Source organism: Atractosteus spatula, chromosome 3 (assembly GCF_055471065.1).
Source record: "Atractosteus spatula isolate fAtrSpa1 chromosome 3, fAtrSpa1.hap1, whole genome shotgun sequence".
Lineage (NCBI taxonomy): Eukaryota > Metazoa > Chordata > Actinopteri > Semionotiformes > Lepisosteidae > Atractosteus > Atractosteus spatula.
In genome coordinates this window covers 28462925-28486711 of record NC_142708.1, presented here as the reverse complement: position 1 = coordinate 28486711, position 23787 = coordinate 28462925, and the positions used below count along the sequence as shown (strand labels likewise).

Below are 23787 nucleotides of genomic sequence, written 5' to 3'. Positions count from 1 at the left end.
AGAAAGAGAAAAAGAATGAACAGCTTTTCAGCTGTGAAGCAAATCTGTATATAATATCTTGTAGGATATACATTATACCGTGTATTTTATATATTTACAGTATAATATAATATACTACACATTACAGTTTACTGAAAATAATACACATTATTACATAATGATACACATTAAATAGTACACATTATTTTCACTGAGATAAATGGACAGAGACTACTGAACATTTTCAGTATTTTTCATCTGATGGATAACCTACTGATACAAGATACAAAAGAATGGTTCATCTTCCATTCCATCTAGAAATGTTCAATGAAAATGGTTATATGGTTTCAAAGAATGTAAAGCTGGTGACAAAGCTCAGCATTAATGAAAAATAGTGAAATGAATAGTTAATTATTTATTTGAACTGAATGGCAAATCTTTTAACTTTTACTGCATAACAAAATTTTGGGGACTGGTAAAATTATGTTGCCTGTCATCTACCGAGTTAGGCACCTACTCCCCCCAAGACCCTGAATTGAACAAATTCAATAGAAAGTGGATGATTGTTAAAATGATATTAGTTTGCTCACTTGAAATAAACTTCATTAGTTACACCGTGCATTCGTGAAACTATACCAGTGATACATTTTAAAGTGTAAATCTATAGTCTCTTCAGAAAGCTTCATTAAGATCCTTCATCAATATCATAAAGACCAACAAGGATAGATCTATAATATGTATTAGGCACTACTATTGTAATTGAAAGTAGTTTTTATTATTAACCAGTTAAGAATTTTCTAAAGTAATTGCAGGGAAAATGTTAGTTTGCTGTGTTAAATTATTACGCTTTGAAATTTTCCATTTACACTTATTTGTGCAGTTATATACCTGCTCAAATGCATTTTTGCCTTGCAACCGGAACCTTAGATAACAATATCCTCTTTTAGCTTCCCTTTCCCCTTTATTTTCACACAGATCTTTCTTCATGACAACCCAAGTTGCTCTCTAGAAGGCAAAGTCAGCAGCATATCTGGGAGCACTTATTCCTCGAAGACTGATGTCTGCAGAGAGTGACTCGATCTGGCAACAACATTAAACAAAAAATAAAGACTCAGATTCAAGGAGCCGTACTAAATTAAAGGCCCATCTGCTGTAAAATAAAATCGGAATATAGCCTTATGCGGTAAATTAAAAGTTCATTAAGTGCTGTAGCAGTTCAAGTAAATTCATATTCTATAGTTTCCAAGTCTGAGGTGGTCACAATTCATACGTATTGAAACAGCAATGTCAAACTGCACTTCTTTGGAGAAATGTGGACAAGAGTGTTGTCCAGAAAAAGTCTCTGTTTGCTGTGGCCTGATTTTCCAGTGGTGCAGATGCTATCGTGGACAGAGGGCTAACATTTCAAGAGACTTAGAAAAAGTAATGGAAAAAAAACGTTACCGAATGAAAGCCTCCCCAGAACCAAAATCCTACGAAGTAAGACCTCAGTCATCTCACTCTGTGTCAGGACCTGTTGGTGTTCTCACTTATTCTTCCGATTCTCTCTCGGGAAGTGGCCCCAAGCAGAGTCTTTATGAGAACATTAATATTCAGAAACAGATGGATCAGAGTCAGAAGAATACAGGAGGCTATGCACAGCATGAGGAGCCTGAAGACGTTTACATTGAGTGCAATACAGCTGTGGAAGACCATATTTATGGGAATGATGCATCCAACCTGTATTATAACTATGAGGGACCTACAGATAATAAAGAGCCTCACAATGAAGAGGGAGATGACGTTTACATTTTCCCAGATAATGTACTTGGCAGGAACTGAACAGAACTACTTAGTCAATCCATATATTTTGCCCTGCCAAAACAAGACAGTGCGTATAAAAAGACTCAAGAATGCCGGAGTACTGTTATTCTGAATCTGAATACCTCCTTTTGCATTTGTGGCAGCAGTATCTCTACTACAATTTCATTTTAATACTGTTAAGTCAATATGCTACTAGATGTTTATTAGAAATGTGCTAAATGTGGATAGCTCTAGTTGTGTTTAAATAGCTTCTAGCATTTTTGCTTGTTTTAATATACCTGATATTTAATTAGAAAATTGCATTTTGTAGTTCCGTTTTGAATAATAAAAAATATGAAAGTCCCTAAATGTAAAACATCTGCGGACAACCTGCTGAAATGGAGAGATACTTTGTATGACAAAAATATGTTGTTTCCACTTCGGAACAAACTACATTTAAAATATCCTTTTGAAAACTATTGCGTTGCTTTATAAAAGTCTTATTTTCATTCAGTAAAAAAGTATTTAATCATAATAATTTAAAGTTTGACATAACCACGTTAATATAACTAGGGTTTAGCAGATTTATTACAAAAACCAGACAATGTAAGAGAAATAATAACAGTAAGGTACAGGACATGCGCACTATTCCAGAATATTCCCTGGATTCTGTGAACAAGGAAATACATTCCTGTTTAACCTCTGCTCTTGGTATGGTGACACTTTGCCTTTCCTGAACTAGTCCAGTAGGGGACCTTGAGCTTGATTTCCATTCTTATACAATCACTGCAGAACCAGTGGGGAATAGAGGCGGAATCGTTAACGAAAATCACACTTTCAAGCTCTGTGATAAGTGGCACTAGTTAAGATCCGATACTCGTCACAAAATAACGACAAATAATATTGCAATGGAAGTTGCGGCTATTTTTATGCAAAGCATTTGTTTTTCCCAAAGAGCAATTTAAATGTGGTTTGTTTTTCAGTGGAAGTGACATACAGTTTATTGGCCACAAAGCATTTCAGAGAACATTTTACATAGGGAGTTCGTAACTGAATGCTGCTCTATCTTGCTCAGTTATACAAATCTGTTTAGTGAAGTGCTTCACCAAATTACTATTGAACGTTGCTAATCTCTAACTTTTTGTTAGGGTTTCAAAGCTTTTGTGTAAACTGAACTGAGGAGAAAATCCCCTTGGTTATTGCTGATTAATTTTATATAATTTAATAGTTTTGAAAAGAGATAGGGATATGATATGGACACCTGCTCCTGTCCCATATGTTTATTGTTGAGCTCTTTTAATTGATGTATACTATATATACTGTATAAGTCAAATAATGGCTTAAAGGAAACTACTGTATCTAGAATCAACTGTGTTTATACATCTGACAAATTTAGGCCTCGTAAAAAAGTATTCCTTAGTATTAATGCAGACCTCACACAGTAATTGCAAATTTAATTTTTATTTTTGATTCATCTCTATTTATAGATTATTGTTCACAAACGATGGAAATGCAAACTTGCATGTCTTTTTTACTGTGAAATGAATGCATTAGTCAGACATTAATTTCTAACAGAAAGTCAATATAACCTGTTGCATATGAAGAAGTGAATACACATCTAACCAAAATAGGAGACATACAGTGTTTAATGGACTATGGGTGAATGATGCCTTCCCTAAAACCTAACTCTTCATGATGAATTCTCAAAGTTAGGTTTTGATTATGGCTTATGTAAGTATGCAGGCTTTGTAGAGGCATCTGCAAAAGTAGAAACCATAAACATGATATGAAACGAAATTATCCAGGCGTATACAATCGTGGTCCAGAGCAGTCAGTATGTCTGTAGTTCTTCATTCCAGCTCACCTCTGAAGAACCTAAAGCAGCCACTACTGACTTAATTGGACTAATTTATCAACTTCAGGGGACGATGATAACAAGAACCTCAAGACAGCGGCTTACCAAGATCTAGTGTAGAGTGAACAACAAATGCAGTTTCACACACAGTTTCCGTTACATTAAAAGGTTTGTTTCAAAAGAGAGGTTTTTTGTAGACGATTATATTTAGTATTAAAATATTATGCCTCTTTTAAAAAACTGTTTGTCAATACCCAATTAGCTTCAAATTGAAAGCGATTGGGTAGCAATCCTGCGTACAGCATTTATGTCATAGGCCCATACTTGATCCAGGCCTGCTCCTTCAGTGCAGGCGGAGGGCCAGTGTGGGAAAGGGAAACGACATGAAATGACTCTGGCACCATCAGGGAGTTCTGCCAGGAGCTTCTTCTCCAGCACCTCCATCTGAGGAAAACAGCAGAACAGTGGTCTGTGAATCAGCTGATTAACAGATATGTGCAAACAAGAATAAACATCTCTTTTGTTGAAAAAAAATACTGTATATACTGTATATGTATTAGATTTTTGAGGAACATTCATCACTGGAAAATACACAGAATTCATCCGTTTGTAGATTATTTGGTAAAAATGAACCAAATTCCTAATTAAAATGAAAAGAGTTTAAAACTTCACTAACACACATACTAAAAGACGTATAAGTAAAATACTTTTAGTTTTTTTCTGGGCTGTAATCTTGCTGTGTTTTAAATTTTAAAATTTTTTAAATTAATATTTTATATTTCTAATGCATAACATCTGATTAAGATTTTTGTTTCTGAATTCAGGTAGAATCTAAAATCAATGTGATACTTTATTTTTTTTACCAGCCCTCTTCTTTAAGTACAAAAACAATATTTTTTGTAGACAATTTGTAACACATGTGTATGCATTTATGAAGGACGGGAGATGGTGTGTTAATACTTCATTAGTTATGCATGATTTTAATCCATGAGTATGTCTTTGCTGTGCATAAGAATCTTGATAATGTATTTGATAAACATGTCTTTCTTAGAAAGGATCTCAGATTTTCTAATATTGATTAATCTGGAGCGATAAATTAATAACCAGAATGCATTGAAATGAGGAGATTATTCCGGCTTCACAATGAATGGAAATGTGTCCTCACTTCTTGTATTGGGTAAATAAAGTAAATGACAAGCACTTAGATTATTTTTGGATATACAAACTACTGTATAATGTCCATGGAAGGGTAGGCAAGATGTTTTTTTTTCAAACATGGATGAATCCTTAGCTTTTGAATACAAAAAGACTGACTGTCGCTAAATACCTTACCTTGTTACCTTCTTTCATACTGCATGCTCCTTCTAATTTCTCTTCAGTAATAAATGGGTATTACTTTCAATGGAATATTTGATTAAACACAAGTAGTATACTTTTTATCTTTGTTTAAAAATCTAAAAAGCGGAGCAGGAATTTCAAACTATCTCTTTACTCCTGCCAGATTTCTATATACTATTTTAATGTAGTTCTAGCCTGGAGCGGACTTGGTGTTCATAGTTCGACCGATATCCAAAGTACAATATGTGTTTACTGTATGTCAATGTGTATCTGAGCTGGAATTTCCCCTTTGTGAAGATAAATAAGTACCTGAAGTAGCATGCCTGTTTAAGACTGCTGAATAACTTTAACACATTTGATACAATTAGTTTTACAAGAGAGTATAACTCATGCCTGCTGAAGGTTATTAAAATGTAAAGCTTCATCTGACATTCAAATGGTGCAAATTCAATCAAAACTAAAAAAAAAAAACAACCTCTTGAGCACCTTTCCATACTCCTAAACAACATGATTCTCTCTTTTTGCAATTGCATTAACAAATCATACAAATATCATCAGGGTATATAAATATAGAAATAAGTCTAATTCTAGAAAACCATACATTGCTACATAGGCCACACAGGCTGTGGTTGGATATAAATATAATGGCTAAAAGTCAATATTTATACAAATCTGAACAGGAAATATACTTTAGACTTTAAAACTTTAGACTCAGCACAGTGCTACAGAGACCACACTCTCTACTGGATAAATACACAGTATTATAAATCTGGAAACAGGATAAAGTAGGCATACAAAGCAAAGTACACATTTCCCTAATATAATCTTGCGTTAAAATGCAATGATGCATAAACATAGGACAGTGTAATAGACTGCCCATAAATGCATCTAATCATGCAAAACCTGTACAAGACCTACAGTACATATATTTAGGTAGTGGTACAACATTACAGTTAAAAGTTCATTTTGAAGACAATGGCTTTTACATACAAAATCACACACACAAAGCACATAAACATTTGGCTGAAGAATTTATCTAAAAATGACGATGTTTAATTCATTAGTTGAAGTTCTAAGGGTCTTTTCATCTTAAAGATCCCCAAATGATTGGAGATCAGAAAGATCTGTGAGAAAGAAATTGATGTGAAGTAAGAAACTGGGAAGACCAAATTGTTTAGCCATCTCCTCACAGTGGAATGGCTGATGTACTGTCACCCTGGCATTTCTGATGTGGTGGAACTGGCGCTGAGAAAACACCACACTTATATACTGATCATGGTGAGGTATCGTGATGCTTGGCTTTCCAAATCATGATCTGACACTGAGGTACAGGACTTGGCTGTGACTTTTAGTCTGGTTAGAAATTGCACGTAGTGCAGCCTCCAACCTGTTCTCTTAATAAACTGGGCATGTTAGATCCTTTCTGCAATTTTCTTTCTTAAATTTTTACCAGGCTTGACTTTCAAAAGATTAAATAACCTGATAATGTGTGCCCAATTATCTGTCACTAATATGAGGCTTTAATGTTTAGGCAACTATTAAAGTTACTCAGATTATAACCAACCATGATACAGTATCTGCATCAATCAAGTATCAGTCGGCTGCCCATAAATGATCAATTATATATTTAAAATATATACATGCATTGCATGATACAGTATGTTGCTTTTAACAGTATGTTTGGAAACCTTTGTTTAAAAAGAGGTAAAAAAAGACTGCAAAAAAGAAGTGCTACTGTAAGCAATCCCCAGCAATAAAAACAAACTACTATATACTGTTAGATGGGAAATATGAAATGGAAGAAACTACTTATTAAAACCATTTTGTGTTTAAGTTGATATTTTTCGCTTTTTAGACACTGCTGGCATGCAACAAAACACACAAATGAGATGAGTTTATAATGTCAGCGTATATAGTTAAAAGTGTAGAATTAAAATTAAAGGAAGAACAGTTATGCACTAGTGAGACCTCATTTACAGAATAATTTTGACTACCAGTTTATGAAAAAGGTTACTGCTGCTTTGAAATCAGTCAAAAGAAGAGAGAACTGATGCATTTGTGGGCTCAAAGAATGTCTATGCGCCGTATACTGTCAGGAACTGATGTTTTAGGGACTTGAACAGAGAAGACTACGGAACCTCATCTATAAGCATTAAAAATCCTCAAACACACTGACAAAGTCAACACCACTCCAAAAACTAATTTCACACGTTTCCACCTGAACTGCTGTGTAGGGTGGCAACTTGTGTATAATGTCTGCCACACAACACCCAAGTGGGCACTGCACGGCACTGGTGTATGATGTGGTGCCTCTCTTAACTGTGAAGCTTTGGGATGAAATGTGATGTATAATATATAATTGTAAGCTACTTCCATTTCTCTATATTGTGACTACATTGCAAGGTAATTATTTTGGTGTATAACAGCTTATTATAAAAGCTGAAGAAGTTTGCAAATGATCTTTAGACCTATATAGGATAAGTGCGGTAGGTTTAAAAATAAAGAACAATCAAATACCATCTCTCACTTGCTTTTGTTGTATTGCTTTGACAGCAGATACTTACCACACCTGGAGCTAAAAATATGGTCACATTATTGTACTTTGACAGATCGGTCTGTAAATAGAAAAAAACAGCATTTCATACTTGAAGTGAAAAACAGTTCATACTTGAAGTGAAAAAAAACATATACAGTTATATACAGTGACTTACAAACACTAATTAAAATCAGTTAGCTAAGTCAAATTAAATTATTAAGCAAATCTAACAGAAAATCTAAAGGTTTTCCTAACAAAGGTCTTAAAACCCCTACTACATACAGTACATTTTTTCTGTCTAAGCCTAAGAATTGTGAAGATGCAGACCTGGTCAAAAGTAAAGAAAGTGGTAGAAAATTCACTTTCTTGAAAAGTACTGTAATTCTCCCCTTCCAATGATGTCCAATTTTGAAATACAAATAGTAAAAACACATCTTTCAAATTGAACATTTTAAATCAAAATGTTGAATGCTGAAATTGAACACTTTTATGTGTGAAATAAGTTAAAAATAGAAGTTAAAAGATGAAATTCAAAAAAATGATACATCATTGGAAGCCGACAGATACCTCTATTGTACAGTATATAGGAAGCATATTTGAGCTTTGTGAAATACCAACCTGGCTTCACTTACAGCATTTTGGATCATAAAAGAAAATCAGACCCAATGAAATTGCATATCCTGAACTTTTTCAGTTTTAGAGCCACTTCTCTCTTTTTGAAAGTATAAACCAATTAATTATTTTGAGGTCATACCATAAAGAGCTTAGTTTTAATTGCACTGTTCATTTTCTCATTCCAGGTAAATAAAGCCCAACATCTGAAACTGAATCAGGTTAAAAAACACTGAACCGAAATAAGGTTTACATGTTATTATTACTCTACTGCATCCGATTCTGATACATTTATATAGTCTTGAAAATTAAAATGGTAACTATGTGACATTAAAATGTGTACCTTTCTACGGCTACAGATACAGATTTGGAAAGATGTTAATTTTTAACAAATATCTATTTATGTGAAAAAGTACCTTCCAAAAATCCTTGTTGACAAAAGTAGCTTTATAGGTTGGTGTTCCTTTCCACCAAGCTTTACTTCTTGCATAGGTTAACAAAATTGAGTTGATCTCAAATCCAGTACTCTGAAGTCCCAGAGAAGAAGCAGCAAAGACCTAATATAAGACAACCAAGACAGTATTACAGATGTAGTACAATTAGCCTACAATAAAAGGAAAGGATCTTCTGGTGTTTAACAAAATAGGTAGAAGAGACTTACTACAACTGTTTTAATAGTATTCAATATTATTATCAATATTTTAAAAAGACCAAGCATTTTTAGTCCTGAGATCTGTAAGTTTTTTTTTATTTACATAAAAATATTAATAAATAGAGCTTTTTTTTTCTACAGGAAGTTTGCGTGAGAGCTTCATCTGAGTCATTATCATCACTTCACAACACGTAACTTCAACATTATCAGACATACTTTATACAGCATTTTACAAAGAAACTCTTAAGTTCATCGAAACAAACCATCCTTTGCTTTATAAAATTGTGCCTAAACTAAAGGAAGATGGCAGGAATTGGCTTAAAAATGATGAAAGAATTAGCAGGGAAAATAATCAATCATGATCTGGCCAGTAAGAAAAAAAAACCATTACAGATACGGAGCACTCTGCAAACACTTTGTGTTATTTAAGAACAGTTTTTAAAAATTCACGTTCTCAAGGGATTATTATAAGTACTGGATCCAACATTCACTGTATAAGATACTGCCTCAAAAACCAATAACAATAACTGATGAAACTCAAATGTATCTTAACTGACCATCGACCAAGACTGTATCAAGTCTACTGAAAACTGAGAGTACATGTGCTTAAAATCACTTCCTTAAGTACAAGTGTTTATTTTCACAAACACAAAAATCAATTGTTTATAATAGGAAAGTGACAATGATGCTGGAAATTTGTAACACATTTGTGGTCTGTAATATATTACGAGTCACTTTTGCTTCCTGTTTGTGTCAGTTTCCACCTTTTGACACAATGTATTTATACATAAAGCTGGGTTAATTTATAGTTCAGTGCATCTGCAATCATGAGTTTTTCATATGTATTTGAAAGTGTCTGATAAAAACACATGGTTTAAAAAATAGAAATCTGCACCCCATATCTTTCATTTAAAAAACTATCCAATTCTCTGACATATGTTCTTTGGACACTTTCTTTTCTAAACACACTCTTTTTCTAAACACAGAACAGGGTACTCATTGCAAAATTCATTTGCTCTAGGAACAGGTTATTGCCCAACTAAATGCAACAGTTATTTACCAATTTCAGACACAGATGCACTTGGTTATTATCACTGAATCTACCACATAAGAAGCAAGTGCAAAGCATGCAACGAAAGTGTAACAAGGACAAATAACAACTGCATTGTAATGTATTTCAGGTCAAGTACTTATATTTTTGTTTGAAAACATGGAGTTATTCACCAGGCCCATCAGTTCCCTTCTCTTATGGTCATACAGCTCAGTCTGCTGATATTCTTGGCGTATAGAGGCTGTAATTTAATTCAAAAATTTTTTGTAAATAGGAAAGCAAGCCGGGCAAACCTCCTGAAGCTGTACAGATTGAGAGTGACTGGTCTTCAGGTTGTGAGCTTCACTAGGAAGAGCTCTTGGCTAACAGCAGTAGATGTTGCACATCTCAAAAGCAAAAATATACTGTATCAGGATAGGACCGCACAACCTCCTCATTCTCCACCTCTTTAGAGAGGTTCTCTTCACACTTTGAGATTCCCCAGTTCCTGGGGAGGCATGGCATTAGAAAAGGTGGATGTTGCTTCACCAAACATCATCTGCCAGGCATTTGCCTAGTCTTGAATTTTACACGTCTTGTCACACCTGCAGTGTTTGTTAGTCTCTTTATATTAGTATCATATGAGAACTTGATTAGTTTACTATGTACTGTACCAGAATCTAAATAATTTACATCAGCTAGGAGGTACAGTGCTACACAAATCTCTGTAGTAGTTCACCACCTTAGTTTGAGCATTTACCCCTTGACTGTACTCCATTGTCAGTTTTCAATCGAAAGGCAAGCATTAACTTGAGTTCCTACTGCCTTCAATGTAAAAAATGTTAATAAGAAACTTTATCGGAATACAAATATGCCGTAACATATGCTCTTTTGTGTCAATTCTTGTTGTTGCTTGTTCAAAGAACTTTTAGAGTGTAGAAGTGCAGAGTACTTTAGTACATGCAGGTAGGAGCAAAACATGCTACAAATATAAGATGGCTGGAAGAAGCAATCTGTGAAAACAGATGTTAATGCAGACACATTTAGTCCTCTAGACAATGTGGAGGGCAATAAAGAGCAAATATACTGTATAGTAATACAAAAATATGTAAAATATATTTTAATATAAAAAGAAAATATGTGCTCTTTACAAGAAAATATGTTGTACAGTTAAAGTTGTAGAATTAAATCAAGGTACGTTATGTTAAAATTGTATTCTACACTCATAAGGCTAATAAGACATTTAGAGTAAAATGTACAGCTTTGCTCTGCACATTATGTATTGTGTTGCTGTTGATCTGGAAGCACTACAGAGACCAGTGATCAGATATACTGCCAAGCCTGAAGTAACACTTCAAGTAACAGGCTGACAAAACCAATTCTGGGGCCTGAACAGAGAAGATTGTGAATCAAGGCATTGACAAGGTTAACAAACAGAAGAACACACTGCCCAGCCAAGCTATCAAACCCTGGTTTGGAAGAAGAAACTGCTAGATGAGATCCCAATTATTATAGGGACTAGCAACAAAAAGAGCTAGATGAGCTTAATGTCTTCCTCTTATTTGTGAATATTTTTTTAATGTAAATACATTTCTAGAAAAACATATACATCAAGCCAAGGAAATGTCAGCCATATTCAGTGTACAGTACCTGTTGACAAATAAAGGCTGAACAATAATGGGAAGGAAAAAAATTAAAAATTCTTTATCCTGAAAACCTGATTTTTTTAAATCCAGAAATGAAATAAGTGAAACGTCTGTAACTATTCTGAAACCCTAAGCAATGACTTTATACGACTTGTCAGAAGTGAGCCAAGGCTGCGTATTACAAGTGAAAAGAACTTGTATTTAGGTATTGTATTATATATCTTGTTCAATGCTTCAGAAAAAAATAATATTACTCATTTTATTGCTCATACAGTGCCTTGCAAAAGTATTTGATATCTTCCAAATGTGTCCAATTTTATGAAATTACAAAATGATGCATGCAAACTTTGCAACTTAAGTTTTATTAAAAAATAGAATGCAGTTGGAAAGCAGACTGAAACCGTTTTTTCCGCTATTATTTGCTTGGACTTTGTTCTGTCCATTTTTCCTCAGGAAAGAAACTTCCAGTGACAAACTTTCCATGTGTGACTGTAGGGATGCTGCTGACTGGGAGATGTTTGATCTGCGCCAAGTAAAACAATTGGCATTTAGACCCAAAAGCCCCAATTTGCTCCCATCTGACCATAACAACTCTTACCACATTTTTGCATGATCACTCAGGTGCTTAACTGCAAAATTTGAAATGGGTTATTTTTTATACTGACTTCCTTTTTGTCTCCCTGCCATACAGGTTAATTTTGTGACTTTCATTCCCACAGTTCTCCTTTCTTTGGAATGCATCTTCAGTCTGCACTGAGGATCTGCTGTAGTGTCCAGGCCCAGCCTTGCGTACTGTAGCTTCTAAAATCTGATGAAAAACAGTTTACACGGTAGTACACCTACTGTACTGCCAAACATCATCTAAAAGAAGAGAGTAGATTCTGGCTATAACAATCATGAAGTTTTCATTCATCTATTGATGGTCGTCTGTGCTTGGATTATTTGTGCCAAGACAAAATAAATAATGGACTTCAATCTATTTTTTAACCCCTTCTTCCAATACCTGGTCATGGGGATGCTGGAGCCTGACAAGCAATGGGCACCATTTCACCCTGGATGGGAACGCCAGTTCATCACCGGACAGACACAAACACAGACAAACACACACTCACACCAGGGGCAGTTCTCACAAAAGCCAACTAACCAAACCTGTATGGTTTTTGGACTGTGGGACGAAAACTAAAGCAATAACCATCATATGATTATAATATTTCATAGTGAAGAAAGAACTGTGCAATGTAAACAATTTGTTTTACATGTAAAAATGCCAGATTTTTAACAAAAGATGATGATAATAATATGCTTTGCTTACACAGACGTAAAAATTAAGTAGAAGAACTGAGATAAATGAGATTTTGAGTGTTTGTATGAGAAGCAGCTTGCCATGATTTTGAGAAAGATTAGTAAATGACAGCAGACATAAAATAACTACAAATAGTAGCATTGTATTTAACTGGCATTACTTAAACGTGAAAAGGCTTGCTTCGTGATAACGCTGCAGACAGTTTTGGATAAAATCTGGGGTTTCTGCTTAAATGACACTGTACAGTTCTTTCTTTCCTGTCACAAACTCAGAAAATTACACCTTGCGTTTGTGTGACAATTTGAATCTGGCTCTGTTTTTTTTTTTACATTTTATTATCGTGATCTTTGTGGCAACTGAAAAAATGTCTGTGATATACTGTATTATAATACCATGACCTTCAGACACCAAGAATGACATAATTATGTGACAGAATGAATTAATTTTCATATTCTGCCCTGGAGCAAATATATGAAGTACCTAATCAGTTTTGTATTACAATTTTCACTTAATATAATTTAGATTTTATTTCAGTACAATTACATAAAATCTTGAATCATGATTCCTTTAAATAGAAAAATCTAAAGTGGCTACAAGATGTCCACTCATTGTCCATTTACATCTACCAAGTAAATTTGCAAGACTTGAATTGTAAACCAAGGCTAATGGGGTTCAGTAAACATGGTCTCTGTTTTGCCTTAAAAATTAAGAAAATGGGTGGCTGGTGTAAAGAGACTAGTTATCCCCACATTACATTATATTCCAACTCCAGGATATAACTGAAATGTGTTTTCCTTCATGTGGGTGCCCAGACAAAATAAAGGGATTTCTTTTTGATTTCTGGATTTCAAGAACTTTATGTCAGACATCACTCTTCTTTAAGGACACAAATATCGCAAGATTACTAATAAACTTTGTGACCATCAATCCACACATTATTTTGCTCATTGTGTAACTGTATTTGAAGCAAACACACAGTTTAATTTAAGCTGTGTGATGAGAGTGTTTTGTTCCATCAGTTCTATTACTGTATACAGTTATACGTCAAGGTTATGTTCTTTGACCCTCAGTAGATGAATATGTAAATGTTTATTTCCTGGGCATCAGGTATACAAGCTGAGAAGTGCAACTGCAGAGTTTTCTGAATAACTCACCAGTCTCCCATCTCCAGAACCAAGGTCAGCCAGGCAACCTTTTCGTCCCTCCAGGAGTTTCATTACATTCTGTGTCTGTATTGTACTGGAAGGTAAATATGGTACCTGCACAGCATTGAAAATGTTCAACATTCAATATCATGTTGCTTACAAAAAGACTGTCTTGTGACCTAGTTCATTATTTAAAAACAGATGCCACTTTTGCACTTTATGGAAAAAATATTCCAGCTTGAAGTCCAGAGCTGTACTGTATTTTTCACACTTTTTATTGGCCTAGCAAAATTTTGTATCAGCCGTTTTGCTATTGGTTGGTAAAAAAAAAAGAGTGGGCAAGAATTTCTTTATGAAAAATGAGATAAACACTTTTGATCATATGGGATAGTGTAATAAAAAATAAAGCAGTGTTACCTGAAGGCAAGATTGTTATATAAAAGGTTCAACTTAAAACAACTGAGCTCACAAAAACTTCTCAAATCAGAAAGACTAAGATGACACTCAGCTAAGGTCTACAACTGAATATCCTGCACCTGTTACTTATTTGGAAATGTTAAAGTGCAAAATGGTGTTGAGGTTTACTGGAAATAGTGCTTTCAAAGGCGTATCATTCAATCTGCACAAAAAAAACATAGGGAAACCTGACATTTAAATGTCTTACTACATATAGCAAGGAAACATACCATTCTACCCTCAGCACTGTACTGTAAAGTACAGAAGGTAAAACAGAAAATCATTTTTCAAAGTAATACATTACAGTTAAAACTAACTTATGTAAGGGATTACCTTTTGAAATTAACAAGCTGAAGAAAATTGCATTTTAAAAGGCAATCCTTTATTTTACATATTAACTATTCACACTACTGTACATAGATCACTTTACATAAGAATATACTGTAAGAAACATTACAAAGTCAATGGGTTGACTTTGTGAATGCCTTTTAACCAGATAACTTTGAAACTTTGAAAATTATTTGTTAAAATGATTTTCCCCCAGCGTCTGGTTCTTTTCCTAAAGCAGTCATTTGCACAAATAATTTTAAACTGCAATGGATTATTTTTTAAACTTATGCCAACATTGCATCCAGAAAGTGTTGCTGGAAGACATAAATAACAAATAATTGCATATCTGCTGTATATGGAAAAATGTGTTTAGCTACAGACGCTACTGAGGGAAATGGCTTAAAGTAAAGTTACATACAGTATGCTGTGGAAACAAAGGTTTTGCAAAGGCAACGTGGGATACTGTATATTTTTCTTTATAGGTTCTTTATAGGAAAGAACTACAGTTCAGAGTTGGACTACAGATTAAAGGACTGTTACTAAGAACAATACCTGTAACTTAATTGGTACTTTTCGGAAGCCAGGCTGTACAAACATTGTCCATAGTCTGTAGAAGCCAACAAGCAACCCCCCTAATACCATACTCAAGTGATGATTGTCCTGAGGCCGGTGCAAAAACTTTGTGTTCTGATCCTGAAGAATGACATCTATGGAGTCCTCCATATTGCACTGCTGCACTCCTGCTGCAGCTCCGTATGATTCTACAAACAAAAAAAAATAATCCTGAACTTTTCACACACATTTTCCAAGTGAAAAAATTATTTTTCTTAATACCCTTTCAGTGCATGTACAGTAGCTCTCACAGTTCTAATGTCTTTAAAAAGGTTTATGTTAAAAATACTGAAAAGTACAATTTACTGTTTAAGAACAACAGATTCCAGGAGTGTTTTTGTGTAGAGGTCTAAACGATGAAAAAAATCCAGTTAATGCATTTGCACAGAAGGTTACAGAAGTAGTTATAACAAAAAGAAAATATACCCACAACTATTCTACAATATATCCTAATTTTATGATAAGTGTGTCCCATAGGTTTTTAGTGAAATCCCATTACTTTTAAAATACTATATATAAGGGAGTGTATATATAGTATATAAGGGAGTACTTTTTACAAAAGTGTTTGCTCTAACTGTAGTATAGAAACTCTTGGGTAAAACAGCCCTACCTCCACTGTGGTCAGTAGCTGTGAAAGGGCAGTGTGCTTTGATCAAAAACCACCTTTTATAGCATTAACGTCTTACATTCACACATTGATTATATCTCAGCTCGTTCAGGGTTTTTTCTTGCTGATAGCCAACAAGTGCTCAAAAGATGCATGAACGTTAAACAGTTATAAAACTTATTTGACAACTGTCGCTACCATTTATAGAAACGAAAGTCACAACATGTCACATGGCAAGAAACCCTTTCAGAGAAATGAGAAATTTCCGTACTAATAAAGTCCCTTAGCTCTGCTAGAGCCAAATAGTTTTTTAGGTCTTTAAGCAGTAGATTATGTTATCAACATTTTCTCTTTTGCTCCATTTTTACTAGGTGCACACTACATTACTGGGATAATATTTCGTTTTGCTGCCGCACAATTTGTCTTTTATTGCAGTTTATTTGCTGTGCAAACTATTGCAACAGTTTTCTTTCTAAATGACCACAGCAAAACTCCTTGTGTCTATTTAAAGCAAGACCACAGGGAACCCAAAACTGCATAATGTAAAATGTTATCCATTAGAAAACCGTCGTGATGCAACAACTATTGCTCGGCTTTAAGAAGTCTAAGAGAAGATTCTGGAGCTAAGTATTTTGATAGTCAACATGGGAAGTCACAGCTGAAGCAGAATGATGAACAAAGCATCACTGACAACACACAGTAGGTTTCCTCTACACATTTGGATTCCTCGATCCACTCAGGTATGGTGTTCTAATCTCTAATGATCCCCAGATACTAAGGTGCCATCTACATTGGAAGGTACAGTATGTAGTGTATGTATTATATGGCATGTAATGTATTAATGCATTTCACAGGAGAGTAGTGGATACTGGGTATGGGACTGAAAGGGGAACTGCAACGCTATTTTTATATTCTGGGGTTAGAAAGGATCAGCACTGATGAGTGCATTTCAAACCACAATAAAAGTGAAATGTACATGGTAACTTGTAAAACCTTCAACGAACAAAATAGACTAAATTTCAAGGTACGGACAGGGATATGTTCTGAGATTCAGAACAAGGCAACAAAACTTCTGGTGAAGTGAAGTGGCCCTATCACATTGTAGACAAACAGGCTTGTGAATATGTCACTTTTAAGACAACAGAAATCTCGCTCTTGACACTGAGACGGTTCTGCTGACAAATACAAATTACTTGTTAACTCTGCCTGTGGATTACAGTAGAATATTTCTGCAGTGATGTACAGTACGTATTTGTTTGCACATCACATTATATTTGTCATTACGGAGACTAGTGAGCAAGAAGACCACACCACATCTTAATCCATGGGAACTCGAATGCGAGTTAGTGACAACATGGCAACTTACACTACTTTCACAAAGTTCATAATTTTATGCTTAATTCGAAATTTGTAATTTTTTCTATAATGTCAATTGATTGATTTTGTTAGAGAGATTTAATAACCGTTCTTGGGATTGCAGTTCCCCTTGAAGTACAGACCACTCTTCTCAATACATAATTGAATAGTCCCATTTACCCACTTTCCAACCTTTTCTTCCAATTCAGGGTCACGGGAGAGCCAGAGCACAAGCCAGTGTACACCTTGGAGGGGACGCCAGTCCATCACAGGATAGACAGACACAAACACAGACACACGCTCTGTCACACTAGGGCGAGTTTTACCAAAAAACAATTAACAAAACCAATATATTTTTAGACTGTGGAAGGAAAACTAGAACAATAGTCTTAATATGATTATAATATTTCATAGTGATTAAGGGACTATACAATGTAACAAATTTCTTTATACAGAATGTAAAATATCTGATTTATTTATACAAGATGAAGATAATGTGTTTTGCACCAGGGCCAGTTTTTCCGGAAGCCTAACTGGACATTTGGGCAGTGCCATCAATTTCTACCTCCTCTCAGGCTTATCATCACTGTAACAAAAAAGTGTTTCTTTTCAAAACAATGACAACACACTACCAGTAGGGTCAAAGGAAGACCTAATGATAGAAATGCAAAAATAAACACTTAAACTTACACTTTGATATGCTCTTAAAAAGATTTCAGTCTTATATGCATCCTAAAAAGGGTGTTATTAATGTGAAAGGGGGGTTTCTGTGCGTTTGTTTGCACTTCGATGTCATCCTCACTCAGACTTCATTTACTTCCACTTATTCTTGTCAGTTACAAAAAAAAACTTCAACAATTTGAACTTGATGTAAACCAGTAAAGTTCCTTTGAGACCTTTATCAAATGCGAGTTGCAGTACCCGACAGATACAGCAGGTGCCGCGTTAATGGCATTGTCATTCGGTGAAGAGTTTTCTAGAAATCTTGCTTCCTTTCCAAACCCTGAAAAATCAAAACTCTGAAACAAAAACATCAAAGTAAAAATAAATAAACCCGTAAAGAACTAAATGTATATCTGAAAGCACGAAATAATGCCTCAAACAAATGAAACAGCTATTTCATTTTCACTTTCTGGCTTTATTTATTTTCCGATTGGAGATTCTGTACGAATTGTAGACGCGAAATGCTGGCCACATTTGTAATGATATGATTTATATAACATATTAACAGCGCGATTGCAATGAAAGGTTTTATTTTTTCACTGCATACTTACTCACCTCGGGCATATAGCTCACTGAAGCCCTATTTCCATGTAAAAGCAGTACAAGAAAAAGACTGACATCGTATTGCCCAATGACAACAAAGAATATTATTCTTCAACCTCACATGACCTTGCTCAGAGCCAATCCGGTTTGTGATAAACTGCTTGTCGTAACGTCCCCCCTCGTACGCTATACTCAAATAGGAAGGCGAGTAGGTGGTCTCGGACTAAATCGGAGATTTGGAATCGCAGGCTACCTACTATATCTCCATTTTCTAATTTGTGTTGAACTTTTACAACGTAGAAAGGAAGATATGTCTCTTCCGTCTTTCTCCAACAGTAAAACTATGCAACAAGTTAAATATCATAACTGTATATAACTTTACGTTTTAACATTTTAAATTTAAATTTAACATTTTAAATTAACATTTTAGTTTAAGTAAGATGTGGAAAAACAATCTGTTAGATCAGCATTTGTAAATAATTTATTTCACGTAATATTCACTAGGTCACAGGTGACATTACGATATAATGGAAAATACTGAATAAACTATGTGTATACCATGTATTACATTACTTACCAATCGCGAGCAATTTTGATCGTGTTTTGCATTTATGCTAGAACATACTGTAGCGCCCACGTGGGGCGCTTTAACGGCTGCTCCGTCCACTTGAGCCATAAGCAAGGAAGGCGGACTGGGAACAGCGCCTGAGGGGCGGGACTTGGGGGGAGTAACCGGACTGTATATAGGGGGGCGGGGACTGTGAGGTGGGCTGGTCCCTTCCGTGTCTGTGTTAGTGTAGGTGCAGCGCTGTGACCCCCTGCCTCTGGGTGTGTACCTTTCCCCGGTTCTGGTTCATAAATGTGTTGTTCAACCCCTTTTCTTGAGTTCTACGCCTGCTCCATTCTGTACCAAACCCCGCGGTCGTTACGATACATTGCTCATAAAATTAAATAAAAATCTGTCAAAAAAGATCACCTCACTATTCTGTGAATACAAAGTTTGCCAGTCGTGTTATTTTATCAGAGCACAAAAACATGCCTATGTGGTTTTTCTAATTAGCGAATTTACAATTTACCACCTCCCTTAACTAGATAAGTTGTACCCCAAAAGAAAAATAAAGCACCAAAAAGGATTACCTCTACCAACTCAACACTAAAACAAAACATCCATTCTTAAAATGCTTCTCTAAACCATCTCTTTTTAACAGAGACAAAAATTCAAGTTAGAAGCAAAAACCTAAGAAGGTTTCTGTTTTAAATGTGCTGCAATAAGGACCTCATTAAGATGTATTAAGTTTAAATACCTGGATACATCAATACAGAAACCATTCAGTTTGTATTTAAACTGGGATCTGTGAGGCAGGGACACAAGTGGAAATCAAGAAGAAGCACATTTTGGACTGAAATCATCTGTGAAAGCATCTTTCACATCCATGGTTGTATACTGTATGTTGGGAGCAGAATGCCCAGCAACTTTGGTAAAGCTCATTACTTGGGATTCTTCAGCATTTGTCTTGGCAAGATCCTTGGGTCAATTAGCTACAAGCAAATGAACAAGATGGACCCAGCAGCTTCTCATTTGTAATTTCTCATGTACTAATTAAATACTGTACCAAACGCACCATTTAGTTTTGTGAAGTGCCTGAAGTAGAAAATGATTTGTGGTGTTAGTGAAGGAGCCATTGCCTGAATTGTCTTCTGTCTCATTTCCACTGGCTGGAGGTTGGTGATCCACTAAGCCATACGAAGAACTGTTTCTACTCCCGAAGGCGCCATGGTTTGTTTCCAATTAAGTTCTGTACTCGCCTGACCTGAAAATGAAGAAACTACACTATCAACTTATCAGGGAGGATTGTGCTTGAATAGTAAACCCACAGAGAAATGGAGATACAGAGGTCGAACAAAAATATTTTTTTACGTGTACTACCTTTTTAGTTTTTATTCATACAAGCAAGCACACAAACCAAAATCTAAAAGAATTACATATATACGACTTTCCAGAGGAGAATGAAATTTCCATTGTGTTCTTCACAAGCAGAGATGATTCACATTCAGTTTGTTTTCTTTTTGGCTGGGGACAAAAGTCTCTAGAAAATGTTGTTTACAGCTTTGTGTAGCTACTGATTTGTTTTGGAATATCTGAGTCTAGCAATTTGTGATTCAACTTCTGAAATTAAATTTTAAAACAGATGGAGTCTTAAAGTAAATTTAATTAAAAGAACTTGTGTCCTTATTTTAAAATGCAAACATTTAATATTTTAAAATATTACTGAGTGTAATTGAGGACAACATATTATGTGCTGATTTTACAACATTATGTTCCAGAGACAGTAATAAAAATGAAATGTGTCATTGGGCTCTGTTCTCTAAGCTTTATCAACAAATTTGATACACTATACAGTATGTATGACATTGTCTGATGTTTATTAACTACAAGGTGTAAAAGGTGTCAAATTAAATAACCATGATCTAAAATCAATAGTATCTGTAAAGTACACCAGATGTATTGTGACTTATTGGATTATAACATTCCTATGAAACCTACTGTATTCCTCAATCAACATACTGTATTAGGTCTAACTATCATTTGACCACAGTCAGGTGTATAATTGTTTTATCATAATTATATATAGTTTGGCGTATTCATTTAGCATACCACACAGTATGCAGCAGGTGTATAACATCGTGGATCTGTGTAATAAAAAAAACCCAACAAAGATATGGATTGACTGTTTTCATCATTATTATTTATCAACATTACCTTGTTATAGAATGCTGATGGCTTCAGCTGTTTTTTTTATTTGATCAAATTAATTGAATAAATCTGTTATCAAAGGCAATTAGATAAATAAAAAACAACCTTTATGTGTTGTTAGCATGACCAAATTGGATTTTAAATGGTTATTTTTGTTACATACAGTTTATGATACAGCTACTTAAACTGTATATGCTTTTATTAATAATTATGAAATTATTCTCCTGGTCATGTCCATAACATTGTTCAGCTGTTCATTCACCAGCGTTTGAGAAACATTTACAGTATTAAATGTTTGCTGCATGCAGAAATTAAGCACCAATATTTATTAATAGTAATATCTCACAATGTCATACTTACAGTGTAGCCATACACCAAATTATTAACATTAAAGTGTCATCTTTCCTCAGCATAACTTCCAGGTTTGGCCACACTTTAGAAAAAAAAACTGAAGAGCACATCTTTTTAATTGCTTGGCACAGCTAGAGTTGAGCCAGCCAGCCCCTCAGCAGCAGAAGAAATGAGGCATTAAAAAGCAGGTGGCCAACAGAAAGCTCTGAGAACTCTCAGTTTCCACTGACACATTGGAGAGTGGGGGATGAGAAAGGGCATGTGACCATCAGTTCTCTTTAACTGCACTTCACCACTCCTGCTGAGTAGCTGAAGGACCTTGATTGCCGCATACACCATATACTGTACCTGTAGTCCATGTACCTGTAAGAGGGCTCTGACCTTAAGAACTGCACTGAAAATCAGTGCTCTGCCAGCACAGATGTAGTATACAAGATACAATTAATTAAGACCCTTCTGCGACCTTCCCCTCTTTCTGCTGGGTGAACTCACACACCTTGTTTGTCACAGTTTCTCCACTGCCCACTCGACCTCCATTCTGCGGGCAAGGCACCCCTTTCCTGAGCCGTGTATTGAGGGCAGTCCTGTGGAAAACAATGCTGAAGCAGAAACCAGTTTTCATGTCTGGTGCCTGCCTGGAGTTTTCCATTGAGTGTGAACCATTCTGCTCTTCTGGCGCCCTCGCTCCCAGAAGACCACTTTGATCATGTTTGCAGCTTCTAGAGGAGGAAACCCCTGATCCATTCATTGGTTCTCTTCTACAAAGCCATGTGGGAGGCAGACCAATGTGATGTGGCTGATATAACTGCCATGCTGTTCATTTTTGTTCCTTCCTCCTGCTCAGAGGAATCTGAGTGGATGTCTTGTAGAGGACAGGGATAGAGATGCCTCCATCATGGCCATGATAGACCCAGGCCTAGTACGCTCCATCATGAATGCCTTCCAGGTGGAAGACCTCTTAACTCAAGTTCCTCTAGTCACACCAGGGGGTGAGGTGTGCACAAGAATGGATCACCACCTGTAAACAGACTACCAGGTTCTTGTCAGACTTGGGCAGAATTCCAGGGAAGATACTGGAGACAGTGATACCTGACCAACATTGCCAGTGTACTGGGTCTTTTCTGGTGTTCTTTGTTCAATCAGTCTATATAACAAAATAATGTCTTTCTGACGATCAAATATGACACATAGATACTGTACATAAAAGTATGTACAACTGATATGGAACACATTTTAATTGTTTTATAGGACCTATAAAACAGCCCAAGGAATAGTGTGACTACTCTGATGCAATGCGTGTCTATAGAAAAAAATTCAAGATGCTTGAAGTTCAGGCTGGTATAGATGAAAGTTCAGTGGACATGATACCTCTCTACCTCATTATTAAAGCACTCCCGGTCTATCTGCAGCTAATATGGCAGATTGTGTGACCCACGGCAGCTCTACATTTACTGGCTTGACATCCAAAAGCATCTTGCAGAATGTGCAACTGTGCAAAATCCACTGATACCATGTGCCTCGGATGGTGCCTAGAGTTTATTGGGAACGGAAACGAAGGTGTGGAATCAAAAGCGGTTGAAAAACTGCGTGGAGGTGTTTTTTTTCACTTTTGAAAGAGACACCACATCATAATTATGGTGAGTCATTGCCATATGCTCAGAAGTGTACAAGTAAACCCACAAACAAGAAAGGAATGTGTAATGCTAATATTATATTCAGTTATCATAGTAGCTTATATGTAATAAAAAGAAAAATATATTTTTTCTACATAACACAAAATGAAAGAACAGATCTTAACTAAGCTGTATTGGTGAAGACAAATTACCCTTTCATTCATGGTAACTTATTCATGCTGATATTATTACATCATAGGAAATACGCATACTGTAATTAATTATATAAACTCATCATTACACCAGGAAGAAAAAGTGTTATGAGCTGCCCTAAAATTATTAAAATAAGATTGTCAAGAAAAAAAGAAATACATACTACCTGTTTTTGAAAACATGTTCTTACATGGTGTTGTTATTTTAGCTTTTTATTTCTCTTTAAATTCTAAAACTAAAAAAATCAAATAAAGGTGTTAATAGACAAAGACAAATATTTGCTTTTAACTTTCTCATATTTTTCTTTGCGACTGAAAATAATTTTGAAATTGTTCTGAAAAATAAGTATT

General features: G+C 35.3%; 1 protein-coding gene across 8 annotated transcripts; it reads right to left on the bottom strand.

Annotated features, from left to right (window-relative positions):
- Nucleotides 1-381: 381 nt before the first annotated feature.
- LOC148837651 (ATP synthase subunit C lysine N-methyltransferase) lies at nucleotides 382-19205 on the bottom strand. Of its 8 annotated transcripts, none has more exons than XM_088912378.1 (8): nucleotides 19083-19170; nucleotides 18136-18258; nucleotides 17420-17484; nucleotides 15217-15425; nucleotides 13888-13992; nucleotides 8519-8659; nucleotides 7519-7569; nucleotides 382-4060 (listed from the first exon to the last, which is right to left on the bottom strand). In XM_088912378.1, the coding sequence occupies exons 4-8, from the start codon at nucleotides 15385-15387 to the stop codon at nucleotides 3881-3883; spliced, it is 648 nt and encodes a 215-aa protein (XP_088768504.1). In that variant the 5' UTR covers nucleotides 15388-15425; nucleotides 17420-17484; nucleotides 18136-18258; nucleotides 19083-19170; the 3' UTR covers nucleotides 382-3880. The 8 variants fall into 8 exon arrangements, with proteins under 8 accessions (XP_088768504.1, XP_088768506.1, XP_088768503.1 ...); XM_088912380.1 differs by lacking the exon at nucleotides 19083-19170 and adding an exon at nucleotides 18518-18545; XM_088912377.1 differs by lacking the exon at nucleotides 17420-17484.
- Nucleotides 19206-23787: the final 4582 nt, after the last annotated feature.

Coding starts and splice junctions, on each gene's coding strand:
- LOC148837651 (XM_088912375.1), bottom strand. CDS start 15,387: ATGGAGGACTCCATAGATGTCATTCTTCAGGATCAGAACACAAAGTTT. Junction 8,660..13,887: donor GTTCTGGAGATGGGAGACTG/GTGAGTTATTCA, acceptor GTCTTATATTAG/GTCTTTGCTGCTTCTTCTCT. Junction 7,570..8,518: donor TCAACAAGGATTTTTGGAAG/GTACTTTTTCAC, acceptor TTCTATTTACAG/ACCGATCTGTCAAAGTACAA.